At 43.6% G+C, this 27369-nt stretch overlaps 1 protein-coding gene across 9 annotated transcripts in view; it reads right to left on the bottom strand.

Moving 5' to 3' along the window:
• DIP2B (disco interacting protein 2 homolog B) overlaps positions 1-27369 on the bottom strand; it is a 127901-nt gene that overhangs the window by 31274 nt on the left and 69258 nt on the right. For 3 of the 9 annotated variants that reach the window (XM_037883752.2, XM_043533179.1, XM_037883751.2), the window contains exons 3-16: positions 25783-25911; positions 22670-22795; positions 16092-16304; positions 12802-12951; positions 11001-11120; positions 10074-10271; positions 8941-9032; positions 7590-7700; positions 6049-6172; positions 5155-5264; positions 3637-3739; positions 2267-2331; positions 1822-1915; positions 1163-1282 (exon numbers count right to left, since the gene is read on the bottom strand). In XM_037883752.2, coding sequence (XP_037739680.1) covers positions 1163-1282; positions 1822-1915; positions 2267-2331; positions 3637-3739; positions 5155-5264; positions 6049-6172; positions 7590-7700; positions 8941-9032; positions 10074-10271; positions 11001-11120; positions 12802-12951; positions 16092-16304; positions 22670-22795; positions 25783-25911 — 1755 coding nt within the window. The remainder of the gene's footprint in view (positions 1-1162; positions 1283-1821; positions 1916-2266; positions 2332-3636; positions 3740-5154; positions 5265-6048; positions 6173-7589; positions 7701-8940; positions 9033-10073; positions 10272-11000; positions 11121-12801; positions 12952-16091; positions 16305-22669; positions 22796-25782; positions 25912-27369) is intronic. The other 6 variants (XM_043533181.1, XM_043533180.1, XM_043533184.1 and 3 more) reach the window with 3 other exon arrangements.

Here is a 27369-nt window from a genome sequence, read left to right as displayed (position 1 = left end):
CTTTTTCTGCCAGAATACTCTATATTACATACCAGAGCATCCAGCTGTCCCTGCTGCCTGGCCAAGTCCTATGTTCCTATCACCTCTTGCAATACCATCCTTAAGATTCACACTTGAAGGGACACCAACAACTTAACACAAATCACCCTTCTGTCTGAACACCTTTCATCTATAGTTACTGTAACTGAAAGTTTAGGGAAAAGGATTCCCTGTATACATTCCCAGTTTGTGTATTTGAGAGACACAGTTGGTAAGATTTTGAGGGCTCTTGGCATTATGAATTGCGCTGTTTGCCCTGTAGCGTCAGGTAGTTTCCCTTGTTTGCGTGGGTCTTGGAGAGAAGCATTTTAAAAATAGGAAAAAGTGACTGTACAAGCCTAGAACTGGCAGGGGGACTCTGGGTTGGGTGTGGAACCTGAAATCCTTTACCCTTGTGCTTGGGGCACTGAGGCCTGCCTTTTTGGACTGTCAGACAGCTGCCTCAGTTTACTCCTGATAGAAGTCAGTACACGGAAGCGTGAGTGGCGGGTAAAATAGGCCAGAGAAGGCCTTGCCTTCCCTGGCGCTGCCGCCGACCTGCTGCCAGATACTTGGGCCACGGTGGCCCCAGCCCTTCCCCGAGACCCCCACCGCCTCCTGCACTCCACACACCTTTGTCCCTGCTGCTCGCCATGTCCCTCCTCCTCAGGTGTTGGGTCCGGTGGCTTGGCGGGGCCTTCAGAGGCAGGAGGAGCTGGTGCTAGGGGCCGGCACACAGGGGGCCGGCAGACTCAGTCCTGCCCGGCACTGGGAGAGGCTGGTGGCTCGGCCCTGCCCGGCTCTGGGAGAGGTTGGTGGCTCGGCCCGACTCTGGCAGGTGGGGGAGCCGGTGGCTCGCCAGCCCAGTGCTTGGGGAGGTTGGCGGCTTGGCCCAGTGTGGCTGGGCGGGCGGGCTGGGGTTCCTCTGGTCTCGGGGCCCCCCTGGGTCAGGGCTTCTACTTTTACAGGGTGGGAGAGGGGTTTCGGGGCTCTGGTGTGTGGGGGTGAGGCCCTGGGCAGAAGGGGTGGGGCCAGCGGGCTTGCCTCCCCAAAGCAGGGGTTCACCTGCCGCCCATGCATGGAAGTGACTGAAAACATGATCAGAGGAACCTCTCTCATGGCAGCCGTGTGAGGGAATACTCACAGGGATTAGCACCGTCAGTTACAATCAGCATCCGCAGAGAACTCAGGCTGACATCTCTTTGGTCCCGATGAGCCATCATGGCCCAGTGCAAGTCTCGACACTTCACTAAAGCCACCTTCGCTGCAAACGAAGGGAGCAAATGAAGTTAGTACAAATAAAACCATTCGCTGAATGCTTCTTTCAGTGAAGCTGCAGGGGCCTAACACCAGTACCCTCCCATTAGGGCAAGTATCTTCAGCTCAGGGACGCAAATCCTTTTGCCCATTTGAAGAGGCTGCAGGGATGGAATTCTCCTCTGATACAGGAGGTGAAGGTAGGGCACCCACACTGCCAGGTCAAAACTGCTACTACATACTAGGCAGAGCGACTGTGGCCCTCCATGTGTTTCAGCTAGGGCTTGGGGTTAGCGGCCCCTGCATGCTGATGCCATTCCCCTGGCCTAACAGCACAATCTTGCAACATACAAACCTGTGGATTCCGCATCAAGCTCTCTGTGGCCTGCCCTATGCCACATCGAAGAGAATCCAGGGTTTTGGGCCACTTGGTAGGATTCTGACTAGCAATCAGGCAGGCTCCCAAGCTTTAAACAGAAGTGCAGTGCCCCACAAATGTTAGTCTGGAAAGCCACATGCTAGAATCTTAAGGAATGCCATCGTTACCTTTGTGGGTATGAACTCTCTGCACCCAGGAGAGTGGGCAGGTTTTCATCACAGAGTAGGGCACGCTGAGGGTGTGCAGCTTGTTCATTACATTCTGGAAAGCAGAGAGATTTGTGGGAAAGGGCCAACAAAATATATCCAACATAAATCAGAGATGGGAGTCCTCTTTTCCCTCCCCAATGCCTGGTAAAGCTTGTGCACTTCCTGCAGTTAATATTTCAAAGCCTCATTTGAATGAACAGAGAGTATGATGACTAGGCAGAAGACATTATTGCTCCTGCCAGCAGATCTGCACTGACTCCAAAGGAAGTGCATAAAGCTGGATCTGAGAGCAGACTGGGCCCAACTCTCCTCCTCAAACACTACTTCACATTGTAATCAGGAAGGGCGGTAAAATACCCAGAACAACCATCCTGCCAGTTTTCTCCCTGAAGCACCAGCTCACCGTTAACATGCCATGCCAGAGCCCTGCATCCTTCTTGAAATCCAGAACATTCACTATGGTTTCACCTGGAAGAGGAAAGTTGTGATATAAGAAATTTGGCAGATAACTGGGAAGATGCGGCTGTATTACTGATACTGGAACTTGCCCCTTTCCCAATGCAAAGTCAAGTTAGCTCCCTGAGGCAGCTCCTGCTGGGCTCCCAGACCAGCAGGCTAAGTGGCTCCCTTCAGGCAGATGCCAGGAACTTTGAAGCTGCGGAGGACACAACTCTTGTTTTTTCACCTTGGCATTTTCTTTACAAACATTTAAAGATCACTGTTTCCCTTAAGCTTGGCAAACTCAAAGTGCCAATTATTTCTTAAGCGTTTCATACAGTACTTAGACACCATGCAAACACCTCTCCATGGCAGCACATACTGGCGGCATTATGCAAACAGCAAGCGTTTAGCCTAGTCCGTTTGTCCTCTTATGCATTATTAAATAGATTCCAAGCTCCTTGTTATGGATAATACAAAACAGGTACACACAGGTGCATACACAGAGCACAATAAAAAGAATAAGACAAGACACAGAAGACCTACTTAAAACAAAATATGAATTTAAGGGAAGGAACACCTTACAGACAGCTGCAAGAATATAACGTCTTGCATCTCTAGGCTTTTATACCACATTCATCACTGTAATATTGGAGTGTCCTAGCCTCCTTACACATGAAGTGTTGAGTGGAAAGAGGTTATAGAGCCATCATTCAAATGCCTTGGAAGACTGACCCTTAGGAGCAGTGGAAATGAATGGAATGGCTCCCAAAAGGAATACAGTTGCATGTCAAACAGAAATGATGACATACAACTCATTAAAGGAGCTCTGAGATCATGACTGGTAATTTCTGTTCTCCATAACTGGATTTAACCTGTAGAGCCCAAACTAGTTTGGAACCTGGTTATCTGAGAGGCCACGGTGTGTGTGCATTGCCAGTATGGAGGTGAGAAGAGGCATTCCAGCAGGAGCTCCTTCAATGCAAGTGAAAGGGAGCTAGTGGCATGATGTTCTTTGAAAAAGGATCCTCAAGTTTGGAGCTTGAGCAATTTTGCCCCTCCCATCCCCCAGTTCACCAAGGCATGGATCTGTAAACCTCCATGCACACTGCAAAGCCCACCTTTTGTCCCTCACTGTTAAGCCTGCTGGGCAGGGCGTGGGCTGAGGTAGAGATAATTATGCATTGACCTTTGTCTACGTTTAAGTAAGATTTTTAATTTCTGAGATAGTTTAAACTTTTAAAATCCATCTGACTGAGCATTGGAAAGAATGCTCTTGCAGCGAGCCAAGCTTTCACCCCTTCGTGCACAAATCCACCATGTGACACTACTCACCTTCAGAGTAGTTGCAAGCCTGAGACAGAGCCTGACAATGAGACAGCATGGCAATACGAGACACTGTCACCCCCATCACACTGCCTTCCTTACTAGTCTTGTACTGGAAAGCAACAAACATAATAAGAACATAAGAACAGCCATACTAGCTCAGTATCCTGTTTTCCGACAGTGGCCAATGCCAGGTGCCTCAGAGGGAATGAACAGAACAGGTACTTACCAAGTGATCCATCCCGTCACCCACTCCCCAACTTCTGGCAAACAGAGGCTAGGGACACCATCCCTACCCATCCTGGCTAATAGCCATTGATGGACCTATCCTCCATGAATTTATCTAGTTCTTTTTGAATGCTGTTATAGTCTTGGCCTTCACAACATCCTCTGGCAAGGAGTTCCACAGGCTGAATGTGTGTTGTGTGGAGAAATACTTCCTTTTATTTGTTTTAAACCTGCTGCCTATTAATTTCATTTGGTGACCCCTAGTTTTTGTGTTATAAGAAGTAGTAAACAACACTTCCTTATTTACTTTCTCCACACCAGTCATGATTTTATAGACCTCTGTCATATCCACCCCAGTCGTCCCTTTTCCAAGCTGAAAAGTCCCACTCTTATTAATCTCTCCTCATATAGCAGCCGTTCCATACCCTGAATCATTTTTGTTGCCCTTTTCTGAACCTTTTCCAATTCCAATACATCCTTTTTGAGATGGGGTGACCACATCTGCACGCAGTATTCAAGATGTGGGCGTACCATGGATTTATATAGGGGCAATATGATATTTTCTGTCTTACTATCGATCCCTTTCTTAATGATTCCCAACATTGTTAGCTTTTTTGACTGCCGCTGCACATTGCGTGGATGTTTTCAGAGAACTATCCACGATGACTCCAAGATACAAAAGGCAAACTGAAAAAGCAGTCTGTAGGGTAGATGTCACCCAAACACTGATATTATTTAGGATGCAGTAGTTCCTAGTTAGTATTACTGGGATGCACAGAGGAAGACAGGCCATACCGTGAGAAGTGAACAATCCAAAGTGTTGCCATGTGAAACAAAGGCAGAAATCTGAACGTTACCAAGTACTAACAGAATTAAACAGACCGAATGAAAAGGTGATCACAGGGGAGCCCCCCGAGCTAAAGGGTGGACTGTACCAAGTCTCCCAGCACTAAGCCTTGGCTAAGATGTGCTGATACACTCCTGTGAGCAACCCTACAGCGCTGTCAGATTAAGCCACTCTCTAGTCATCCCACACACTGTATCTGAATTGTTTCACTTGTCTTTGGAGCAGAGATTGTGTCTTCCTCTGCATTTTGAACAGCAAACAAATAAAGTCACAAACTGATATATGACTAAAAACAAGCATCATGGCACGTTGTACATGATGCAAAGTGTATTGTTTTGGCAAGAAATTGGCAAGTTTGGAACAGCTCACATGAAAGTGCTACCATTTTGATGGCTTCTGTGCATTAAATTCAATCCAGAGAAGCTCATTTCTGACCTTCATTCACTACCCACCTCAATATATGCCGGCTCAGTTCCTGCAGTTGAGATGTTGGGCTGCCAGTCCTTTGGTGACTTGGAGAGATACTTTGAGTCTGTCACAACCCATTTGAGTCTGGGCCAACCTAGAGCCGAAATCAAAGGCAACCTTAAGACCTGTATCTGCTGAAAGAATCTATATTCATCTGAAATACAGAAGTGATCATTTGCCCATTTTACTTAGGACTTGTTTTCCCAGCAGCGAAGTTAAATAAGCAAAATGCAAATTAATTTGAAGGAAATGCATAGCTTTAAAACCAAACGTGATTTGGACTTGATTGGGTTTACTTCCAACAGAACCACAAGGATCATTTGATAGAAAATGACGTGCTGTGTAATTTGCGCTGATAATTTGATGTCATTTGACAAGGGGAGCAGCTATGCTTGGTTTAGGATTATCAGATGACTGCAAACATACAAATCAACCCAAGGCAGATCACTAGCTAGACAAACTCATCCCTCTTCCCATGAACCAGTGCATCTAGGGCTTGCAAGGGTGGTAGGCTCTTTCGCCCACTCACAAATTGACCCTGCAGTGTTTATAAATATAGCTCTGATGTAGCATTAAAGAGACCATGATTTTTCTCTCTCCAAACACTGCTGAACTGGTTCTAGCAGAATGTTGGTTTCTAAAGTGGCCTCATCCTAATCGCCACTGCAATGCACTGGCTCTGTCAGAGACATGCATAAGTTTGTGCCTCAGTGGTGCATACAATTCATAGTCCCAAACAAGGCAACGACCCCACTGCAAACCTTGCTCACTCAACCCAAAGAAGAGCAAAACAGCACATGGCTTTTGACTTCTAACAGCTAGTTTTAGAGTTCAGCCCTGGGGCAAACGGGTCAAAACAAAAGTGTGACTGAACTAACCTTTAAACTGCACAATCTCCCCATTCTGGGTTTTTGGCAGCCCCTTTAGACAAACCTCAGTGGTGAGAGCCAAAGTGATGCCACAGCTCCCCAAGAGGAAGCCAATCTGCTGACCACCAGCATCCTGAAGGAAAAGAAAATAACCACTGTGAGTTCCAGATGATGCGAGAGTATGAAGCCAACTTTACCCTTACCAAAAATCAAGGCACGGTAATGCTCTGGTAACTGGATCGGTAACATGGACCACATTGGGAAAAAACAACATTCTGTTTCATCTGATTTGTCCCATGGACGTCTGGCAATGGTTTGAAACTCAAATGACAACCACAGTCTGGCAGTGATGATAAGGATACAGTCATATGTTAACATGCTCTAGAAAACAATATATGCATCATGAAGGCATGCTGGGTGTAATGGGGACTCTCATGCTGACAGAATTTGTTCCCTAGGGCAGGTTGAGCAGCTGTGACAGATGTATTTCTGTGAGCAAATAAAAGTCCACAGAAAAATGAGAACCTATTGTAAAAATATGGAAGATAACTTCATGTTCTGCCTAGCAAGTCTGTTCCCTTCACTTAATCCTGAGGTCCAGGGATGCAAGTGGGAAGACTGGGAAAAGTTTCTGGTTCTCAAGTAAAAAAACAGACAATGTTGCACTGGCATAATCATTAATGGCCAGAGGTGAAAGGCAGATGATTTCAGTGGTGAGATGGGCCTATTCATATGGATGTCAGCACATAGCCATTGCACTCACATGGTTTATTTTCACTAGGGAAAGCACTAAATCTTCAAACAAGCATCAAAAAATGAAAATGGAAATACATCAAAATAATAAACATGCCCTCTCTGTCCCCCTGTAACTGACTAACCCTATTGCACAAAGATAAAAGCACTGGAATGAGTAGCTGATCAAGTGACCTGACTGGCCAAATATTGGTAGAAGCTTTAATTTCATTTGGTTACCACAGCAGTTGTCATGTTGAGGCTGCAAAGCAAAGCTCTAGAAACCCACAGCATTACCGACCATTTCATTACCACCACTCGATGTATGGTTGCCATTATTATGCTACCATGGTTTCGTCTCACGAAATTCTATTGTTTCTCAGCTTTTAGAATGGCAATAATGTAGCAACATTAGGAAAAACCTCTTCTGGGAGCAGGGGTTATACAGCAAGAAGTGACTGGGAATAAAGGTCTGTTTTTCAGATGTGCTGAGCACCCACAACTCCCACTGAAGTCAGAAGGGAACTGCAGGGAGATTAACAAGGACAGGTTACAGACATGTGTCCATCACAGTGTCTAAGGAAGTCCATTGTTCTCTCAGCTGTTCAGCAAAATTCTTCTAGGCAGCCAAAGAATTTTCACAGTTTTAGACTCTGCAATGGCACGTGCCTATAATTCTTACACACTGAGCTGGTACAGAAGAACTGCTAAAGGCGCCGTGGATCATTATGAAATGCTATCAAATCAGAGGCTGATGGTCTGACTTGGTTTTCATCCCACATCAGCCGATCCACTCCTCTAAGATGCATCAACGTTACCTTTCTGGTAAGAGGTACCTCTATAGGCACTGGGATCACTTCCGCTAGCAGACAGCCATAAAACGCCACCATGAACATGACTGGGTCATTGTTGGGATAAACAAGGGCTACCTACAATTCACAGAAGTATTTGGTTAGAGAAGATATGAGGCACAACATTAAAATTGGGTTTGTTACATTCCCAGTGATTACGCTGTTTAATTTAAAAAAAAAAAAAGAATTAAAAGTCATCTCAATGGCTGATCCCATCTACAGCCCATGAAGTGAAAATCTTGCCAAAAAATCCATTGAACTCCCTTTTGTCCTAACACATGAAATATTAAACCATGGTTAGCAATTAAGGATTTACGAAAATCATATTCTCGGTTTAGAGCAAATTTGTAGATGGTAGAAACGTGTAATGCAGAACCTCTTTCAATAAAGCATTTACTCCCTTGCCATGTTATTCCTACAAAACCAACCCAAGATTTTTATTATTAAAGTTTGCTCATTTCACAGCTTTCCCCTCTGACAGGCCTATTCCTACTGCATTGAATCTTTGCATGTGAGAAGTTTACTTTTTAGTGTGATCCTCCCATAGGTATGGATTCAAAAGGGCCGTAATGATATTCCAGAGCAGGTTATTAGGACAAATTCTCTTTACAGGTCCTTTTTTAAGTGGGGTCTATTAAAATGAACAATAATATCAACTTGCCCATTGTAAAATATCCTCTTTAGCATGATGCTGACATGATCATCAACCCTCCAATCAGGGTCCAGTGAGGAATTCTGGCATTTTAGTTTCAGAGGTGGGAAAGGGACAACGATAAACTTCATAGCTTTTCAGGCATTTTTAAAGGGAGGTCATGCATGTTCAGATTCTAGCACAGCATCCCATACAGGTCTTCTCTTTGGGAGCTCTGCACAGTGTACAAGGCTGGGTGTGTTTTTATATTCCTATACATATACAGCTGTAGTTAATCTCTCTGTACATATACATGCATACAATGGGAAGAAGAGCGAACTGAACCTTTTCACTAATATCAAGAGCAGCGTGGTAAGACCTCTGACATTTTGCAGGCATTGCTCCTAGGGAGAGAGGATCGTGTAGGAGAGATTTTCAAAGGGGAGTTAGGGACTCCTCCAGACACTTTTGAAAATCTCAGCACAGGAGTTCTCTTCCTGAGGGCTGGACAGGGGTCTTTCCATGCAGCCTGGAAACATTTCTTTAAAACATAGCTGGACCCCTAGGATAAGAGTCATGCACTCGCCCTTATTAAAAGGACAAGACTGTAATGTTCATGGCAAGTGACAATGCAAAAATCCCTCTTCCCATTTCACAGGAAGAGCCCAACATTCCCAAGCTCATTACCCTGTCTCCAGGCTTTAACACGGGTTCATTTTTGGTCCCCAGTTTATTAAGCAGCGTGTAGGCCAGCTTAAGGCTTCTGCTCCACAATTTACCTAGAACACAAAGAGAAGAAGTTTGCCAACTCCACATCAACCAATCACAGCCTAAGTAGTATTAACAGCTAAAGGATCCTAAGCCCCATTTTGCAGAAGTGGAAGCAAAAAGAGGTTCGGTGATTTGCCCATGGTGACGATGAGTGACAGAAACGGAAACGGACCCAGAAATCCAATGCCCAGTCCTCTGCAGTATTTCATGTAACAATAAGAAGGTGCAAAGGCAAATCCAACCTGCAAGAATCCTTTATATATACCCAGGACTTAATCCTTATGCAGGTTTGATTCAGAAAAATTAACTTTAAGGCTTCCCTTTAAAAAGGACACAAGCAGCTGTTTTGCTATTGCCTGGCTATGGTAATCATCACAAAGAGAAACTGGGTAAATCCAAGAGTGACATGAAGGCAACACTGTCTCCTATTTTCACACAGACTCTCAAATCAGATTCTTAATTAAGCGGCAACAAAGAGCAAAGGTGGATGTTTAATCTACAACTATTTCTAGAGTCAATGAAAACTTCACCAGTACCTGCTCCATGTCCTCCTGTGCTCCTCACAGTGCCCATCAGCGTTAACTCCAACTCTTGGCTTGGCTCCGCCTCTCATGCTCCCCCTGTACTTGGAATGGTCTCCAACCTTGTCTCAAACAGGGTCACATGCCACCTCCCATATCCTCCCTTCAAATCCACTGCTTCCAAGAATCCCTCTACCTGTGTTCACATGTCCCTCCCCTGATCTATTTGAGGGAAGGGATCTTGTCATATGCTATGTGCTGTGAAGTGTCCTGTACATTTACAGTGCTGTATCAGTGTGAAGTCAGTACAAGGAGGAGACTGACCACCAGAGACAGGAAAACTCATTACAATAAGATGTCTGCAGAATCTCACCTCTCATGCTGGATTTACAATGTTTTGTCTACAAACCTCTCGCACCCCAGGAATTTGGGCAAACGCTTTTCCAATCTGGCTGCCAGCTGTCAATTTGTGCTCTACCACACCCCAGCACTGTAAGAAGGATGCAGCAGCAGAAATATACCACTCACCATAGGTCAGGGTATAGACTGGTTTTCCTGTAACATCCAGTGCGGTCAGACAGGGGCATTTGGCCTGTGTGGTCCCCCAGCGCTGCAGTGCTGCTTCTAAGGCAGGAGGCCAATTACAAACGACTCCCAGCGGCTCTCCCTTCACAGGTGTCATCTGGCGCCCCTCTGGTTTGGGCTGGTTTGGGTCAGGCTGCGGGACTGAAAGAAAATTAAATCCCCCCCCACCCAGTTAGTCCCAGCTCACATACAAGCAGGGAAGAGAACTGAAAACAAATGCTGTTCCACACAGAACACAAGGCAGCCTGTACATTTATAAACCCCAAACGAAACCCTGCCAAAACCAAAACACTGCCCTGCACAAACAACATTCCCCCGGGGAGAGGATGAGAGAGAGAACAAACCACATGTGACATGTTAGTCAGGCTGCTTAATGCATGATTGAAAGGCTCTCAGAAACTGTTGTAATGAGGGCAGTAAAAACGTATATGGAATAGAATGGAATTCCTCCATACTGAACCAACAAGCGACAAGTTGCTTTGAAGTCACTGATGCAAAAAAACCCAAAACCAACAACCCACTTTTCCTTTGGGAAATTATTAGGGTTCAGGTGACCTTAGAAATTAGGCTTTCAAAACCAATTTAAACTTTTTGTAAAAAAGTCTAAGCAGTTTGCATTAATGTAGTGTGGGTGTAAGGGGCTGGACTGACAGCCCTGGAGAGTTACACCATCCATCCATCGGGCAATGGATTACTTTAATGACTACATTCTACCACTGGAGCTTGGCCACGGACAGTCCACAGGTGCTCATATCACCTTTAAAGAGGAAGTCAATCTCTAAGTCAACTCTGTACAACAGCATAACAAACACATCATGTGTTTGTGCTCACAACACATGAGCAAAAAGAGCATTTCTTGCTGGTTGTTACCTTCCACGATTTCTTCAAAATCATCCACAAAAAATTCCTTCAGGGGTGGCCTTTTTGGTCGTTTCAGGGTGTTGAGCAGCTGTTGAATTTTTGTGGAGACTCTGCTACTTACAGGGACACCTAAAGGGGAAGGGAAAGAATTCAGCTAATCAATGAGCTTGTCATCTCTAGCAACATTAATTTCCTACCTCCCTTCGCAAGCAATTATTTTCTCCTGATGTGCCCACTTGCCCTGTCAAGAGGCACAATCTTAACCACCAAGGCCAATTAAGACTGACACTGTTGGGCTTGGTTCTATTTTAACCAAGAGGGCAGAAATTGTTAGTAACTTATCTCCTCCCTCTCTGAAGTCTCATCCCCATCTGTCTTTGGTACGTTCCATGGGCTGTGAAACGTGGCACGCAATTTAGCATGTCTTCAGAATAACTGCCAGTGCCACCGCATGACTTGACCAGCAGAGGGTGTTGTAAGAATTACAAGCATTGACACCACTTTTACCTCAGAGACTTAGACTGAACAGTTTATGATCAGTATCATCAGCTTTATAGTACCAAAACTGTAGTTAAGAGTTGTATTTTCATTAGTCTCTCCTCAGTTTGTGTGGATTCCAACACAACAGCATTTTAAAAGCAACAAACCCACATATAAATTCTGGACTTTGTTACCAAAAGGCTAGAAGCTGAAGAGAAAGACAGAAAATGCTACCCTCACTTACTAGCTGCACCTTCAACATGAAGTTAGATGTTGCAGGGAGATAAAGGCTCCTTTGAAAACCCAACCCAAAGAGTAACAGTTTTCCTAAGTGTGACTAATCTTTGTTGGGTTCATTTAAAAATCAATTCCTTCCTCACAAAGAGTTCTATCCAGGCCTTCCTTTCCTTCTCAGTATACTATTCATAAGCTTCAGCTCTGTACCTGATGCTTGACATTTACCCACCACAATATCAGTAAATTTAGCACTGGAAGGTGCCAGGTTATTTTTCTGTCAGCACCCCAGGGGACTGAACTATTCTGCCCTGAAAGTACATCAGCAGTGCAAGCTCCCCACACGTCCCCTCACGGCATCTGTCTCACTAGCAATCTGAGGAAGTAATGGGAAGGGCCCATTCAATTCTTGGCTACTGTTCAGATTGCCCTTGGTGTTCGTTGTTTTCATTTGTTTGTCCATCAGGAACTAGACCAAGAAACCTCCTATAAGAAAATTCCCTTCAGAGGCCATCTGATGGCACTGAATGTAAATCACAGGGCAGGAACTGAGTCAGCAATCTAGGTTCAGCAATCTAGAAGAGAAAGCTTCTGAGCTCCCATCCTCTGAGACATTCAGTCTCCCTGAAAGGCAATTATAACCTAGTTTCAGGCACGTTTGGGGAAGTATTAAAACTGCTTCATCCCACCAAGCAACTGTTATTCTCTAAAATAGCTGTTGAAGGTAGGCTCTCGAGAACTCTGAGCAAGTGACTTACAAAAAATCTTGACACCAAAAGTCTTGGACTTCTGGAATCAACAGAGCTAAGTGTGTTGAGATTAGGGTGTGCGGTGAAGTCTATTCAGCTCTCCAGAATTTTTTTTCCTGACTGGGTAGGCAGGAAAGGGAGTGTCCACAGTCTGGGGGTATATTACAGCTGACACTGCAGCCACTTAAACTTAACAGTGTGTTTGTAGTGAGTCTGAATTGGTTCAGGAACCTACAGCAAGTATAAGCACATTCTGAAAGTCATACACGTCACTGACCCCACCACCCCCCAGTTCAGCTCCTCCCACGCCATGCTCTCATTTGTGGGTACTCAGAAAGGTTCCATACCATCAGCAGTGTCCATGAGACTAGATCGATTGGATCCCTTGTGCGTGCCTTTCACGATTCCTGATGGAGGAAGGTCAATAGTTGCTGGGCGTGCTGAGGAAGAGGATGAGGAGGTAGTTGCAGTGACGTCAGGGGGAACGGAGAAATTCTCTTGAAAAGGGAGAAAACTGATATTTAATTTAACGTGCACCTTCCACTATCCAATGGCCAAGTAAGGTGTCAATTACCCATCAGCTACTGTCCTCTATAACAAAATAATGCTTTGCCCTGCTATCCTGGCTTTTGTGAAAGCATCTTAGGGTGATTTCTAAATGCAAACTCTAGACACTAGATACTTGAAAAAAAAAAAAAAAAAAAAAAGTACTTTTAGATGAAAATTTGCCTTCTGATGGTCAAACTCCTAGAACAGAAAGCTGCTGTGTTATCTCCTGCTAGAACCTGAGCTGTAATAATGTCTCACAAGGCATGACTTCCTCCTGAGTTACAGATTTGTAAACTAAAAAGAGGGAAAACATTGGTTATAGATGTAATCCTTAGAAGATTAGAAAAATCTTGGAAAAGAAACATCATGCTGGGTTGTGGTACCCTTCAGTTTCAATAGCTAAGCAGGGTGGAACCTGGACAGTGTTTGATAATAGACCTGCAAGAAAAACCTAGGCCTCAATGAAGTGATGCTGGCCTTCCGTTTGTCAGTACTGAGAGCCTTGAGTTAGGGGGCATTTTGCTGCTGGAGGTCCTGGCTTTCAGATGAGATGTGAAATAGAGATCAACTCGCATTGCTTCAAAACGCCAAGTTCCTTTGGGCAATAGCAGGAGTGCTAAATCTGGCTCTGCTCCACTTAAGTGCATTTTGTCTAGCTAAGTCTCCTCGGTGGGTTTAATTGGATATGGTATTTTTCACTTTATCCTAAGCTGCCACGTTGTGTTGCAGTGCATTGTTAAAGTTCAGAAGCGGCTGAATTATATTCACAATATTTACTGTCCTACACAAATGCCTTGTTAAAGCAGGTTTAATATTACTGAAGAAATATAACTCTTATGTAAAGCAACTAGAGCATGACTATAAAAGAATATAAGCATTGAACAGACTGGAAATATCCAAATTAAGGTAATTTTCATAAATACCCCATTATTTTTGTAATTCACACTTTGTCAATACTGATATATGAAGATTCACAAAACAACCTTAACACTGGCCTGTAAAACAACTCACACAACTTCTCTAATATTCTGGGTGATGAAAGCTGTAAGACAGATAAGTTGAAAGTTCATAAGCATGAACAAGGATCCCTGTGTTTAAGATGATGGGAATATGAATTTTTCACACACCGATGTGGTTATTAAGCAAACATGTGATCTGTAAGGGCACCAGAATATTAACGAAAATTACTTTGACTGGTCATTTCCTGTTTCCTTAATGCTTACAGTTTCACATTTCATTGATGGTAATGCTATAAGTTATGCATTTTGCATAAAGGGTTATATTAATTATTTCAGCTTCTAACTGAAACAAACAACAAAAGGTATAACAACATTGTTGTGTTTCTTAAAAGAAAAATCAAGAGCCCTGCAGGTTTGCACTGGATTGGCACAGAAGCACAAAGCTTACTACTGCACCAGGCACACAGCAGCAGTTCCCATGCAGCTGGTGCATGACTTTTTCTATAGTACCAGCAGATCTGGGGCACTGGGATCCCCCACATTTCCTATAGATCTCAGCAGTGCAGAGGAGGGGAATCTGTCACCCACTTCCTAAGGACAGCAGGACAGGAGCTCCACACCTGTGCATCTCCTATGGCATGCAAAGGAGGAGGCATACAGGAAAGGAGCATCACTCCTGTGCATCTTGGGAGCTATGCTGGCGGGGGATGTACCCACCCTATGGCTCTCCTAAGCTCAGTGGAAACAAGCACCTTGGTTCTGTAGTGCTTTGTGCAATGGTGACCAGGAAGGAACTTTTTCACTCCTCTCTCCAAAGGGTTCTCATATAAAATTGTTTATGCAAGAGTTCTAATACATACAATTTTAGATGTTGACATCTGATGAACATATCTATTTCATGTTGCCAATGCAAAGAGTTATGATGAAAAGATTGCTTTTATTTATTTTAAACTAATTCATACACAAGATTTTATTGGGCATCATTTGAAAACAAGTACTAAGAAAATTAGGTATTGATTTGACAGTAACTACACAGGTGCTGAACAGCGAGCGGCGCTCATTCACTATCAGAATGCTGATTCCACAACTGTAATTTTTTTTTGCATTCCCCAGTTTTTAAAGTGCCGCTGGGCGTCAATAAAGCATTAATTATACTGACTACATTTTATGTGCAGTTTTCCATTTCAGAAAGCCACTTGCATACCAGTAAACAGAAACAAAACCATCAGCAATATAAATGTCAAAGGAACAGAGTAAAGTGAAGCTGGTAAAATCACCAACTCTTCTATGCATTGCTTGCTCCAAACCAATTAAGCCAAATCACAGAGCACACAGATACAGCTATCCCCCTGGGTTGCAGTAATAACCTTAAGAGCATATAAAAGGGAAAGATGACCAATGGAGCAAAACAAACCCTGAAATTTCATACAGCAGCATCAGCAGCAGGGAGCACCTCAGAGCATCAAAAAACGGAGCCTGGGGTATCCAGATCTGTAATTCCCCCCACCCCTTCCCAGCAACATGGACAGCTAGCTTGGAAAATAGTCAAGGCTTCAAATCTGTGTCAGAGCTTCATTTGTGATGTTGCAATTCCCTCATGAATGGCTGTGTGCACTGGGGTTTTGTTTTTTTAAACAATAAATACTAAGATAACATATTATTAAAGTCTAATAGTGCAAGTAGAATTTTTAAAAAGCAAAGTATTCGAACCCCCTGACTTGTTTTAGGAAAAGATACAGCTGTGACATGCCACAGAACATGAAGGCCCAAGTCACTCCCCTTCATTTGGCAGCATTGTTTATGCAAATAGCAGCTTCAGGTAGTCGCAAGCATTAGCAACACCTACGTGCAAAAAGAAAGCTCTGTAGCTGAGCATGTCAACATTGTAAGTGCATCCCTGGGATCTTTTCTACACCAGCAGGCTCCTATTTCCCTCTGAACAAGTGCACTTTTCCAAACTCTGGGGCCAAGCTCAGTGGAGGTGAGTCTACTGAAGTCCAGGGGGTTCGGTGGAGACAGAATGATGCCTTACTACAAATTTTCTGTATACAATGTGGGATTCTAACTTTGTGAAAACAGAATCTAAACTTGAAGCAGTTTTAGTTTTGCTGTTCATACCCAGCTCCTACCTATTCGAGTACTGGCAAATACATCAGCTAGTGTCCCACTGGTCCCTTTGCCTTCTCCATGGGATAGTGTAGAAGATGCTGATGAAGACGTGGATGAGCCCTGAACAGATCGGTTGATCCAGGACTCAGCATTCTGTAAGCTCTGATGCAATGCAGCAGAAAGAGCAGCCTGGCGCCTTAGCGACCCCTCATCCTCGGATGCAGAAGACGTGTCTGTATGGAATCAAAACAGAGAATCTAGCCTCTTTGGAAAGCACACTGAGCTTAGCATGCTCCTTGGCAATTGACCTACTATTGACAAAGGCTTCACATTCCCAACATGGAGGATGCTCTTTAGAGACTTGGAGTCAACAAGGTTACATAGGCCAAAATGGAGATAAAATTTGTTAAAGCAGCAAACATCCCCAGTTTGAACCAATTTACTCCTGTAAAGAAAAACTTAAAGATAATCTAACACTAGTCAGACAGTTATACCTGTCATAGGGAGACCCATTAGTGCATTCCCTTGCCCCTCATAATTGTACCATTCAAACTCTCTATTAAGCTGTCTGCTGTGTTGCTCAGCAGCAGTCATTCTGAAATGGAAACCCAAGCGTCAGAGGATCAGCCTGTGTCATTGCTGAGCCTTTGGAAGGAGCAAGTTTGTTTGAAGTCATGGACAAATGTCTATAATGCAATAACTATTCTGCAGGGATACATGCAGAGAGCAGCAACTTTATGCTCCCCAGCAAATAAAGCTATTCATGTGTGAATAGCATTCTCTTTGCTGTTGTACATATTTGAACAGTACCTCGAAAAAAATCATACAACGGGGGTCTGCATCCTGCATGTGCAAGGAGACCGTATTTCCTCTATTACGATCCCATGAACTAAGAATATAGATATCATAAGAGATCTTGCATTATTTATTTAGTGCCATAAATGTGCATGGTGCTACATATAAACCTAGTTGATACTTTGGCTTTAAATATTTCAGTGTTCTGAAATAACCCTGCTCCTTAGTCCCTAAAGCCATGAGTCTGACTTATCTCGCAAGCCAAGGCAAGATACAGCCCCCAACTAGAGAAAGAGGCTGCAGTTAAGAGGCAAATGCTGCAAATCAATAGCAAGTTCTAATGTATTCATACAGCACCCAGGACTCACAATGGGCCCTTGGTCGTGTACAAAAGTAAGGACAATTGAAATAAAGCAGGAAGCCATGCAGACAAGGGGAGCAGCCAGTCAACCAATGGGATGAGGAAAAAACTAGGAATGACTAACAAAAGAGAGGTCAAAAATGGCCAAAGTTGGAGTTGGTCTAACAGAAAGAACTGTTGTGAACTCCACAGATATGAGGCGGGGGGGAAGGGGATTCCACAGATTGAGTCCCTCAGTCAAAAGGATCCTGCTGCCCTCCCAATCCAGATGGAATCTCAAAACCACAAGTGATAAACCAGGCCACCTCCACGGCCTTAAAGAGGTGTAGGGTAAATAGGGGCCAGATTATTAAGGGCTTTAGGGTACCTATCAGCAAGACCATGAACCCATTTGTTCACTGGCAACACCCACGGAGTGGTTAGCGCCAATTCCCCACTCTTATACCAAGGTGCAAGTGGGCAGCTGTTGGGTTTGTATTACATACTGCCATTTTAAAGATCACCACAAAATTAGGAGGTCAACGTCAAATTCAAAGAGACAAGAACAGGGACAAAATGAGGCAACAAGTCAGAATCTCAGCATGGGATTGTATAGGATATGTAATTGAGATCTTGATCCAAAGCTCATTGATGTCAAACCTCTCTCATTGGGCTTTGGATCATACCCCGAATAGGGAACATGGTTCACTTTTGGGTCCATGCAGTGAGCACTGGCACAAGTGCCAACAGTTACTGAGTGTAACTCTCAACAGATAATTGATAAAAGAACAAATCATTTAAAGGTTAAAATTCAATCTCAGAATAAAACAGAGTATATAAACATCAAATGTATAACTATAGCTGCTCCTTTGGATCTCTCGTCTGTGTCCTGCCATATGGCAGGCGCATCTTGCTATCCACAGGAAACGCTGCAATTGGAAATTCACCTGCCAAAAATAATACATTCAGTGTAATAAACCTAAAATATAACTCATTAAACAGTGGAGGCCTTTGGACCTGCTGAAGGAATAAGTTTTTTCAAAAGAAATACATAGTTCAAGGCTCTACATTGAACAGTCTCCCTTGCAGCTGTAAATAGATTCCATAAAGCCATTTTAATTTGTTTTAACTTAATATGTATATGTCTGAAATTAAAATAACTTATTTGAGAAAGGCAGCAAAACTGGTTTTGGATTATTGGGTTTTGTAGCCAATTTGTTTCATTATTTTTCCCCATGGGACCAATTATGCAATTAGGTATATTGTTTCAATTCAATTACCCAATTTGCCAGTCTTAAAAAAGAGTTTTTAATGAGTTAAAATTGGTTCTTAGGAGACCTGTCATCAGTGAGGAATTCAGTGTCTCCCTTTGTTCGTGATACTACTAGACACTGCTAAGTAGGTATTTCAACAAGTGTAGAGTTTGCACTGAATACAATACAAAGGTCACTATACCACAAAATACATACGATATGCATTAGTATATATATTTACAGTGTAGGGAGTGTTTTGCTGCTTCACCAGCTCCAGACAGAATTTTTCCAGATCAGGAAGAATGTTTTAAATATGTCCTGTGTATGTAAATATGCCTATGTGCTCTGACAGTGCAATATGTGAGATCTATAAGCATACTGTAACCCATTTATCAGTGATGTGTAGGGAAGCATTTGTCAGGGCCCAATCTAAAGCAAACAGTGCTGGTCCACTGGTAAAATCTCATGCAAAAATTTCTGAACAGTGCAAAACCCAAACATTTGCCAAATACACAAGTGTTCATACAAGCTTCATGTTAAGCGAATTTGATTGTGGGGAATTCACTACCCTCCAGAAGGTTTAGAAGCAACCTCTGAATGTAAAAATCCAGCAGGAAGCATTTAAAAGAATGCTTCGCATCATCACCACTGGATTTGGTATTTGACATTTGCACCAGCGTCAAATACACATTTTCCAGCCATGTGATTCAACAGATTTCTTCCAGCCAGCACTTAGAGCAAAGACTGGTGTTTAACTGAATAGAATTACTGCAAAAACAAAACACGTCCTGTTTGTTTTCACCGTGCAAAAGTCACAAGTGATGTGAAAATTATGGTTAAATAACTTGAGGCATTGGCAAAGTTAACTTTATATGCATCTTTTACAAGAGTGCGTAACCTGTTCCGCTAAAAAAACACATTTAAACTCAAAATCAAACACAACACTGTCCAAAACAAGTGCATGGGAGACACTTTCTTGCAAAAACTCCAAGCAGGTGCTTAAGCGCTGAACGCCATGAATTCTGTGACAGCCCAGTGACTTCTGTAAACTTAGAGAATGTTTGGTTTATCAGCCTCCGTGTTAAGTCTCTTAATGGTGAGCACTTAGAATCTTGTTGTTTTCTACACAAGAGATTAGTGTCCCTAGTACCGCATGGAAAATGTGTTGTCAGAAGTCTAAGTCACTGCTGATGCTATACAAAAAGCTACACGGAAAAATATTCCCACTTAATATTGTTTGAGACCCTCTACACCAGCTCAGACTGCCTTCCTTCCTGTGCACATAAGTATCGTCTTCATGTTGACTTCTGCAGTTTTTTGAAATGTTCTAGTTGATGTAATGGTTATCATTAAAGTTGGTGGCTTGCTAAATAAGGTCGTTGGTCTAGTGTCTATGTAATGGAAGTATTCACCTAAATTATTATGCTGCTAAACCCTTAAACGAGCAGTAGGAGACTGCACTGTCTCCATCTGCTTGTTGGGAGGAGGAACTCTTACACAAGCACCTGAACTAGCAGAGAAGAGGGAAGTCTATTAACTTGCTGATGATGAAAGGTGATGGAGCCCTGCAGACTAATTTCTTCCAGCTATAATCATACCACAGGTTCAGCATGGGAAGAGCTGAGAAGCTTCACCCACAAGCTGATAACACCTGTGTCTAAACCCCACTCTGTAGGGGCAAGAGAGGAGATCCATCCTCAGTCCTTGATACTTCTGCTTTGACTGCAGGGGGCCAGTTAGAGATAGCGGTGGTAGCTTTTGACAATATGGATATCTACACCTACCAGGAACTGGACTGAGTTCCTACTAATTTCATACAGCCTATCAAAAAATCTGTCAATCTGTGAGAGTGAGCACACTGTTTCTTCTATTCCTCCCTCTCCAAAAGAGAAATGGGAAGGGGACCATTGAGCTCCTTAGACTCTCTCCTTTTCATTCTCTCCACTGGCCTGCAACATGGCGTCTTTCAGAAGAGCTAAACCCCAGAGTCGTTCAGTCAGAAGAGGTCACTGACTGTGCAGACACACGTCCCCCTTCCTTCCAGAGGCTGTGAACACGCTGCTTCTGCTTCACACCCAGCTACCATCAAGGCCTGTGAATCAGCTCCTGAGCTCTGGCCCACAAATACATATCCCTGCCATTGAGCACCACGCATTGCCATCAGACCGGCTGGAGTTAGACGGTCACTCCTTTTCCCCCAGGTCATTCCACTCCTTTGCTCCATGCATGGTGCAGGAGCGCAGTGCAGCACTCGCTGCATATGCACAGATGCAGCCAGGTTCAATGCAGAGAGGAAAGCCCGCTGAATTTTAACCCTGGCTGTGCATACTGCTGTTTTCGTCAGTGCGTTGATCCACATGAATGAGTAATATCTATGCACAAAGAACTCCTAAAAAGGGGAAACTGAGGTAATAACCTCATGACATTAGTGAATAATTTCAGGCCATAAAGAGAAACGAGATGGCTGTAATGCAAGTTGTCTAAAAGAATCTGAATATCCACATAATTAGGTCACAAACTGACAAAGAGCTTAGGAGTCTTCCACCAAGCTAAACACTTTAAATTCCCCTGCCGCACAAAGTACAATTTATGCATTTGACCAAAAATATTAAAAGGAAGGTTCGTTAACTGCTCTCAGCTGCCAGGCCCTGGTTAGGTTTTTGGGGGTTTAAAGATTGTGAATTTCACAGGCATAGCAGCAGGAGCGTGACAGGTTTAATGAAGGGTAATACCTATCCCGAGATTAACAACAGGCAAACTCCTTCAGATGAGATATCAGAGAAAAGAGCAAGCCACACAGCATTTAAAAAAAGCAAACCGAGAAAGGAAGCATGTACAAAGTGACACCACCTTTGGAAAAAGATGCATCCACTCCCCAAACCTACTCTCACGCAGAGGCTCTGAACACTCACTTTGTTAAGGAGTTGAAATTATATTCACTACAGGGCACCAAGTGTAAGATTATTTTGAAGCTACAGACTTTTACCCAGGGCCAATGGGCTCATTTTATACAAATGTTGAATGTTGTATTTGTATGTTATACAAATCTTGAATGTTATATAGGATCCTTCCTTTAAAATCTGATGCTGCAAAGAGGCAGCAGGCTTGTGTTTATTACTTTGGCTTGTCCTACTGGCTTTGCAGAGTGAAAATAATGATCAGTATTAAGGACAGATCCAAAGGGAAGAAGTCAAAGGCGGCTTCCCCCAGTTAGATCAGGCCCTCAGCATCCATTCAATTGTAGGCCACCTGGTGCAACACCAGTTTCTTATTCTATGTTCTGTATAGTGATGAACACAGTTGGAATATACCAAGTCAATAATAAACTTGGGATAATTCTTACATGATTATATAAATTGCAGTCTCAAAGAGAGTTTTGTTTTTTTTAAATACTAACAGGTTTATTGCACTGGTGTAAATATAAAAAATAGAATGAGCAGAGGTTACATAGCAATGTGTGAAACTGTAGCACCCAGAGGTTACGGTATTGTTGCAATCAGCACAAATGGTCTGAGGTTGTGCAACTGTATTTACAATCCATAACCTCGTGCACAAAGCTGCTTGAAAAATGGAAAAAAGTTTATTCATTAATATTTGATGAAAACCTACCAGGACTTGCAACAAATTATGTGAATAGCTTTACTGCGGAGGCTCAGGATAGCCACTTCATCTGAGTAGGCAGGGAGTGAAGAGGCCCTGAGTATTCTGGGATCACAGAAAGTCTCTGAGTCCATGCCTCAAAAAGATGCATCATTGTAAATCACTAAGCTTTGGAAAACCAGTGGCTGCTTTTGAATGCTGCATGTTACCCTTCGGAAAACACAAGCCCACGATGTTGTTTTAACTTCTTATGGATCAAGAGACTGAAATAGGGATCCAGGAAGCAAAAGAGAAATTCTCAGTCCAAGAAGGTGCCTCAGCTTCCACACCTGGAGCTTTAAAAGGCCTCAGAGGATGAATTATTTTCCCCTATTGTAAAGCACTGCTGAGATATCAGCTTTGCAAGGGAGGGTTACTCAACACACATTCCCTGGACATGCAAATCACCAGCCACTTAGATATGACAAAGGAACCTTGGAAATAATTTACCAGATAAAAGTGCAACATGGTATTTAACAATCTTTGCATAACTTCAGCCTCCTGGCTTGGAATCTGTTAGGAGATTTTTTCAACCCCTCTCAAAACCACAACTGGCAAGAGTGTTCCTAACCTGGGGGCGTGCAGGCATCAGCTGGCGATTGTACAAATGTGGACCGTCTTTTAGTTGGCATGGGCAGGGCCATCTTCTGTTCTTTATGCTTTGCCAGTGCTGCTTGAACTGCCTCTGTGTGAATATCTGCAAAATGGAAATTACCACCCTTAGTTTTGGAAAAGTAAAAACCTATTAGGAAGAATGAATGAATGAATATAAATAAATAAATAAAATGTTTAAAAAGGAGTTATTCACATATATTATAGCCACCATACCGCCCTGCCCTCGTGCCTTCTAGCCAACACCTCACAGCACCTTCAAAAACAATGAATTAAGCTTTGCCACCCCACCTATGACATTTATTTTCCCCATCAGTAAAATTGAAAACAGTGGTTAAGTGATTTGCCGATCCAGAGTAAACAGGTGGAAGAGTCAGGAACTTTGGTTCCAAGTATCCTGCACTAACCATTAGACCCCTTTGTCTCTCTAGAAACTATTTCGTAGCACATGGCATTTCTGTAACCTCTTCCCCCCAACCTCCCATCCCAACCTGCTTGTCTGTCTTAAGCAACTGTTACCTCTTGCCTTTCAGACTACAAGCTTTGGTGCAGAGTGCTGTGTTTTTCTATATCATCTTAGTACAGCACTTGGCACAGTAGGCTACCAAACTGTTTGGCCACCAAGCAATACCATAACTGGTTAATAAATAATAAAAATGCACAGGTGCCAATGCTCCATAGAACTAATCAGCTTTGAAGTATTTTAAAAGATCTGACATTTAGCCTTTAAAAAAAAATCTGATGTAGTTTAATATTTTCCACTGTGCTATGTTAGAAAAATCCTACCAAAGGCAGCTGGAAACAAAACAGTCATTTAATTTTAAACATTAGAATACAATGGATCCTTTAACTTAACAAGCCTGCCCTGCTTTGCGCATTCAGTAGCAGCCTGCCCAAAGTTTTAACACAGAACTTCAGAAGAATTACTGCAGTCATTCAATGGCAGGGCCAGGGAAGAAACCTATGGATTCAAGGGAACAGTCCACGCCCCAATGCCACAAACCAAACATAAGTTTAGGAATCAAATATTTTACCACAACACAATAAGAAGAAATAAAACCGAGTAGAATTTGTTGCCCTCAGAGGAAAATAAAAGGGAAATTAGAGACACGTCAGTCAGAAGAAGCTGTCAGAGCTGCACTTATTTTTTTAAAAAAGTCAAATGTTTATTTGCATTTATTTTTCTACACATCAATCTAAATACAAAACAAAAGCCAGAGAAATACTGTTTTCACCCATCCTCTGATGGAGGTCAGAGATTCTTCACTCTTTTGGGGGTACTTTTATGGGAATAATTTCAGAAAAGTAGCAGGGAAAATAATTTTGGAATCCTGGAGACATGTATGGTTCCAAAGTGACCTTGGGACTCTGGTGCCAGCTCTCTTGGCACACATCACTGGAGTGGTAATCAGAACTGTATTATGGGAGAGGAAAGCCTGCCGTGGGGGACACAGTCAACTCAATCAGTGGATTTAGCTGTTGGCACCAGCCCGTAAGAACCCTAAATAAATCACAGCACAGTACTGCACAAAAAATACTGCTGCTGGTGCTATTTTTTCGCTTTTACAGGGCTTTCCGTCCAAGAAGCTCAAAGCAGTTGACAAAAAGTGAATTAAGTTTCACAATCCCCCGAGGAGGGAAATATGTTCCCCTCACACAGATGGTGAAGTGACTTAAACCATGTCTACATGATGGGTGCCACAGAGGCATCACTACAGAGCTGTAGCGATGTTGTTTAGTCTTGCAGCACAGACGCAGACTACAGCAAGGGAAAGGGGTTTTCTGTTGCTGCAGGAACTCTTACCTCCCCATGTGATGGTAGCTAGGTCTACAGAAGCATTGTTCCATTGACCTAGCTGCGTCTACACTGGGGGTTAGGTGGGCACAGCTATGGTGCTCAAGGGTGTGCATTTTCCTGAGCAACAGGTCCAGCTTCAGACTGAGAGTGGGAACTTGCCTCCTGCTTCTACACACACCCCACCCCCAGTCATCTCCCTCCTGAGCGTGGAGGAAATCAGCAGAACAGGAGTCTGACTTTTCCAGTTCCTCGGAGGCGCTCGGAACATGTGAGCACAAAGGAGACCAGTTCTTAGCCTCCTGGGGAGATGTGCCTGTCAGTCTGGGATTCCAGTGAACCTGCTGGTGAGCTGGAACCCCTCTAGCTGAAGAAGAGAAACTGGCTACTCTCGAGAGCTCCCTTCTGGAGGAGGCATTGGACATTTCAGTTAATTTAGTCTTTCTATAGCAGGGGTGGGCAAACTTTTTGTGCCGAGGGCCACATCTGGGTGGGGATATTGTATGCAGGGCCGGGGCAGGGGATTGGGGTGCGGTGTGCAGGAACGGGCTCAGGGCAAGGGACTGGGGCAGAAGAGGGGTACGGGGTGTATGAGGGGGCTCAGGGCAGGGGGTTGGGGTGCAGGAGGGGTGCAGGCAGGGGGCTTAGGGCAGGGAGTTGAGGGGCGGGGTGCAGGCGTGGCAGCAGCACGCACCGGGGCCAGGAAGCGGCCGGCACCACGCTGCCCTTGCCACGCCTCCAGGTACCTCCCCCAAAGCTCCCATTGGCCACGGTTCCCCGTTCCCAGCCAGTGGGAGCTGCAGGGGGCAGTGCCTGGAGGCAAGGGCAACGCACAGAGCCCTCGGTCACCCCCGCCCGGCCCGCAGGGACGTGGTGCCGGCCGCTTCTGCGAGTGGCGCAGGCCTGTGCCACCACAGGGGGCAATCCCGCGGGCTGGATCCAGCCCGCGGGCCGTAGTTTGCCCACTCCTCTTCTATACTGTGCTTATCTGCCTCTTGTCACTCGCTAACATGGATTAGCGCCAAGTGAAGTTCTCCTCCACGAACCAGCTAAACTCATCCCAGGAACCTAAGAGGTAAAGAGTCATTTACCCTCCCTGATCAGCATCCTTTGTTCCCTGATTTTCATTAGGAACCACAGGCCCCTGAGCACCCCTGGTTTCTAGACAGACTATGAGCAAGACAGGACTTTCAGCAATTAGACCACGAACTGGCTGAACCACTCACATCACATGACCTGTATTCTCCCACTGACAAAGGTCTTTGTTATATCCTTACCAGACCGATAGCGTTCATCTCTGGCTCCTCCAGATCGAGCTCGGTGATACTTGGATGAGGATGGTGCTGAAGTTGCTGCTGGAGCAGGTGTCTGATTTCTGGGTTCCTTTTGTAATGCTGGGTCAACCCCTGGAAAACAAATCCACAATTCTTTCAGAGATTAAAAAACAAAACCAAAGCAACCTGCTTTTGGACAACATTAAAAATCCATTGTTACCTGCTAAATTATCCACCGGGAACAAACAGGTTTAGCACAGTGTGCTGCTGAAATTAAAGACTGCCTGCTGAACTGTTCAATAATCGTGTTTAAGGTCTTGTCTAAATTGGGATTTAGCCACTGGTGCAAACCTCTAGTATAGGCCATGAGTTACACTGGTGTAGGGTGATCTGTAACAGAGCAGTTTACCCTGGTTCCAGCAGTACTATATCATTGTGCTTTTTAAAAAATTATACATCTCTCTCGAGATTTAAACCTGCTTCTTAGGGGAAACAAAAAAACAAAAAAAACACAGTTCTCCACCAAGACAGATATCTAAAGAATGAATTTTGGAAGAGAATTATATACAAGATAGTCTGATCTATTGCAACCATTTTATTATCGTCATAATTTTCATAACACTTAAATGTTTTCAGTTATTAGTGAAGAAACTAGCTAAAAAGTCCTAATTACAGCATGTTATCTATAATTCATGAAATTCTCCAGCATAAGTCCTGCAATTTTACAAGAGAAAAAACTTTCCACTACAAGCAAATGTGTCACAAAAGAGCTTTAAACACAGCATTGCACCCTTCCTTTAGGAGGAAAAAAACCCTCTAAAAATAGCTGAACGCAGTCTGAGTGAAGAACAAGCGATCGAAGTAAGCTATTTTTATTGATAGGTCACATACAGTAAACAGGAAGGAAATTGATTCTTTCACAGAGACAGCTTGTCTTGTAGAGTTAAAAGAGAGCAAAACTGTTCGAATTAACATGAAGGGCTTGAAAATATAGTTCAGTGTTTACAGAATGAAACTTGGGGAGAAATTCTGGTTCCACTGAAGTCAATGAGAGCTTTGCCATTGATTTTAACGAGGCTAGGATTTCACCCAGGGAATCAGGAATCTTGGGTTTTAGTCCTCCTCCTGCCATTGACCCACTGTGAGATCACAGGCACGTCACCTCACCTCTGTGTGCCTCGGTTCCCCCATGTGTACAACGGGGATGATAAAGGATCATATGTAAGTGCAAGACAGCACATTTCAGAAGAAGTTCCTTATTTGACCCCTCTTGCCCAGAACTACCATCAGGGTAGATAATTTGCATGTCAAGCATATATTGCTTATGAACGTGCCAACATAATTACTCAAGACTGAACAGTCCATGAATGCACTGCTGTAATTACAGTTTTCTTCTGTTGTTTTAGCTACTAATTAATAGTCAGAGAGGGTATCAGATCAATGTTGCATGAACAGAAGAGGATTTACAAGAATAGATCAAACTGCTTTAGCAAGTAAATAACATGATTCCAAAATTAGCTGAAATCCCAAAAGATAACATTTATTTGTAACATGGTAGTTCGGTCAGTGTCTGCAGAATTTGGATGTGAA

Source organism: Chelonia mydas, chromosome 20 (genome assembly GCF_015237465.2).
Source record: "Chelonia mydas isolate rCheMyd1 chromosome 20, rCheMyd1.pri.v2, whole genome shotgun sequence".
Classification (NCBI taxonomy): Eukaryota; Metazoa; Chordata; order Testudines; family Cheloniidae; genus Chelonia; species Chelonia mydas.
This window is presented reverse-complemented; position numbering and strand designations above follow the sequence as displayed.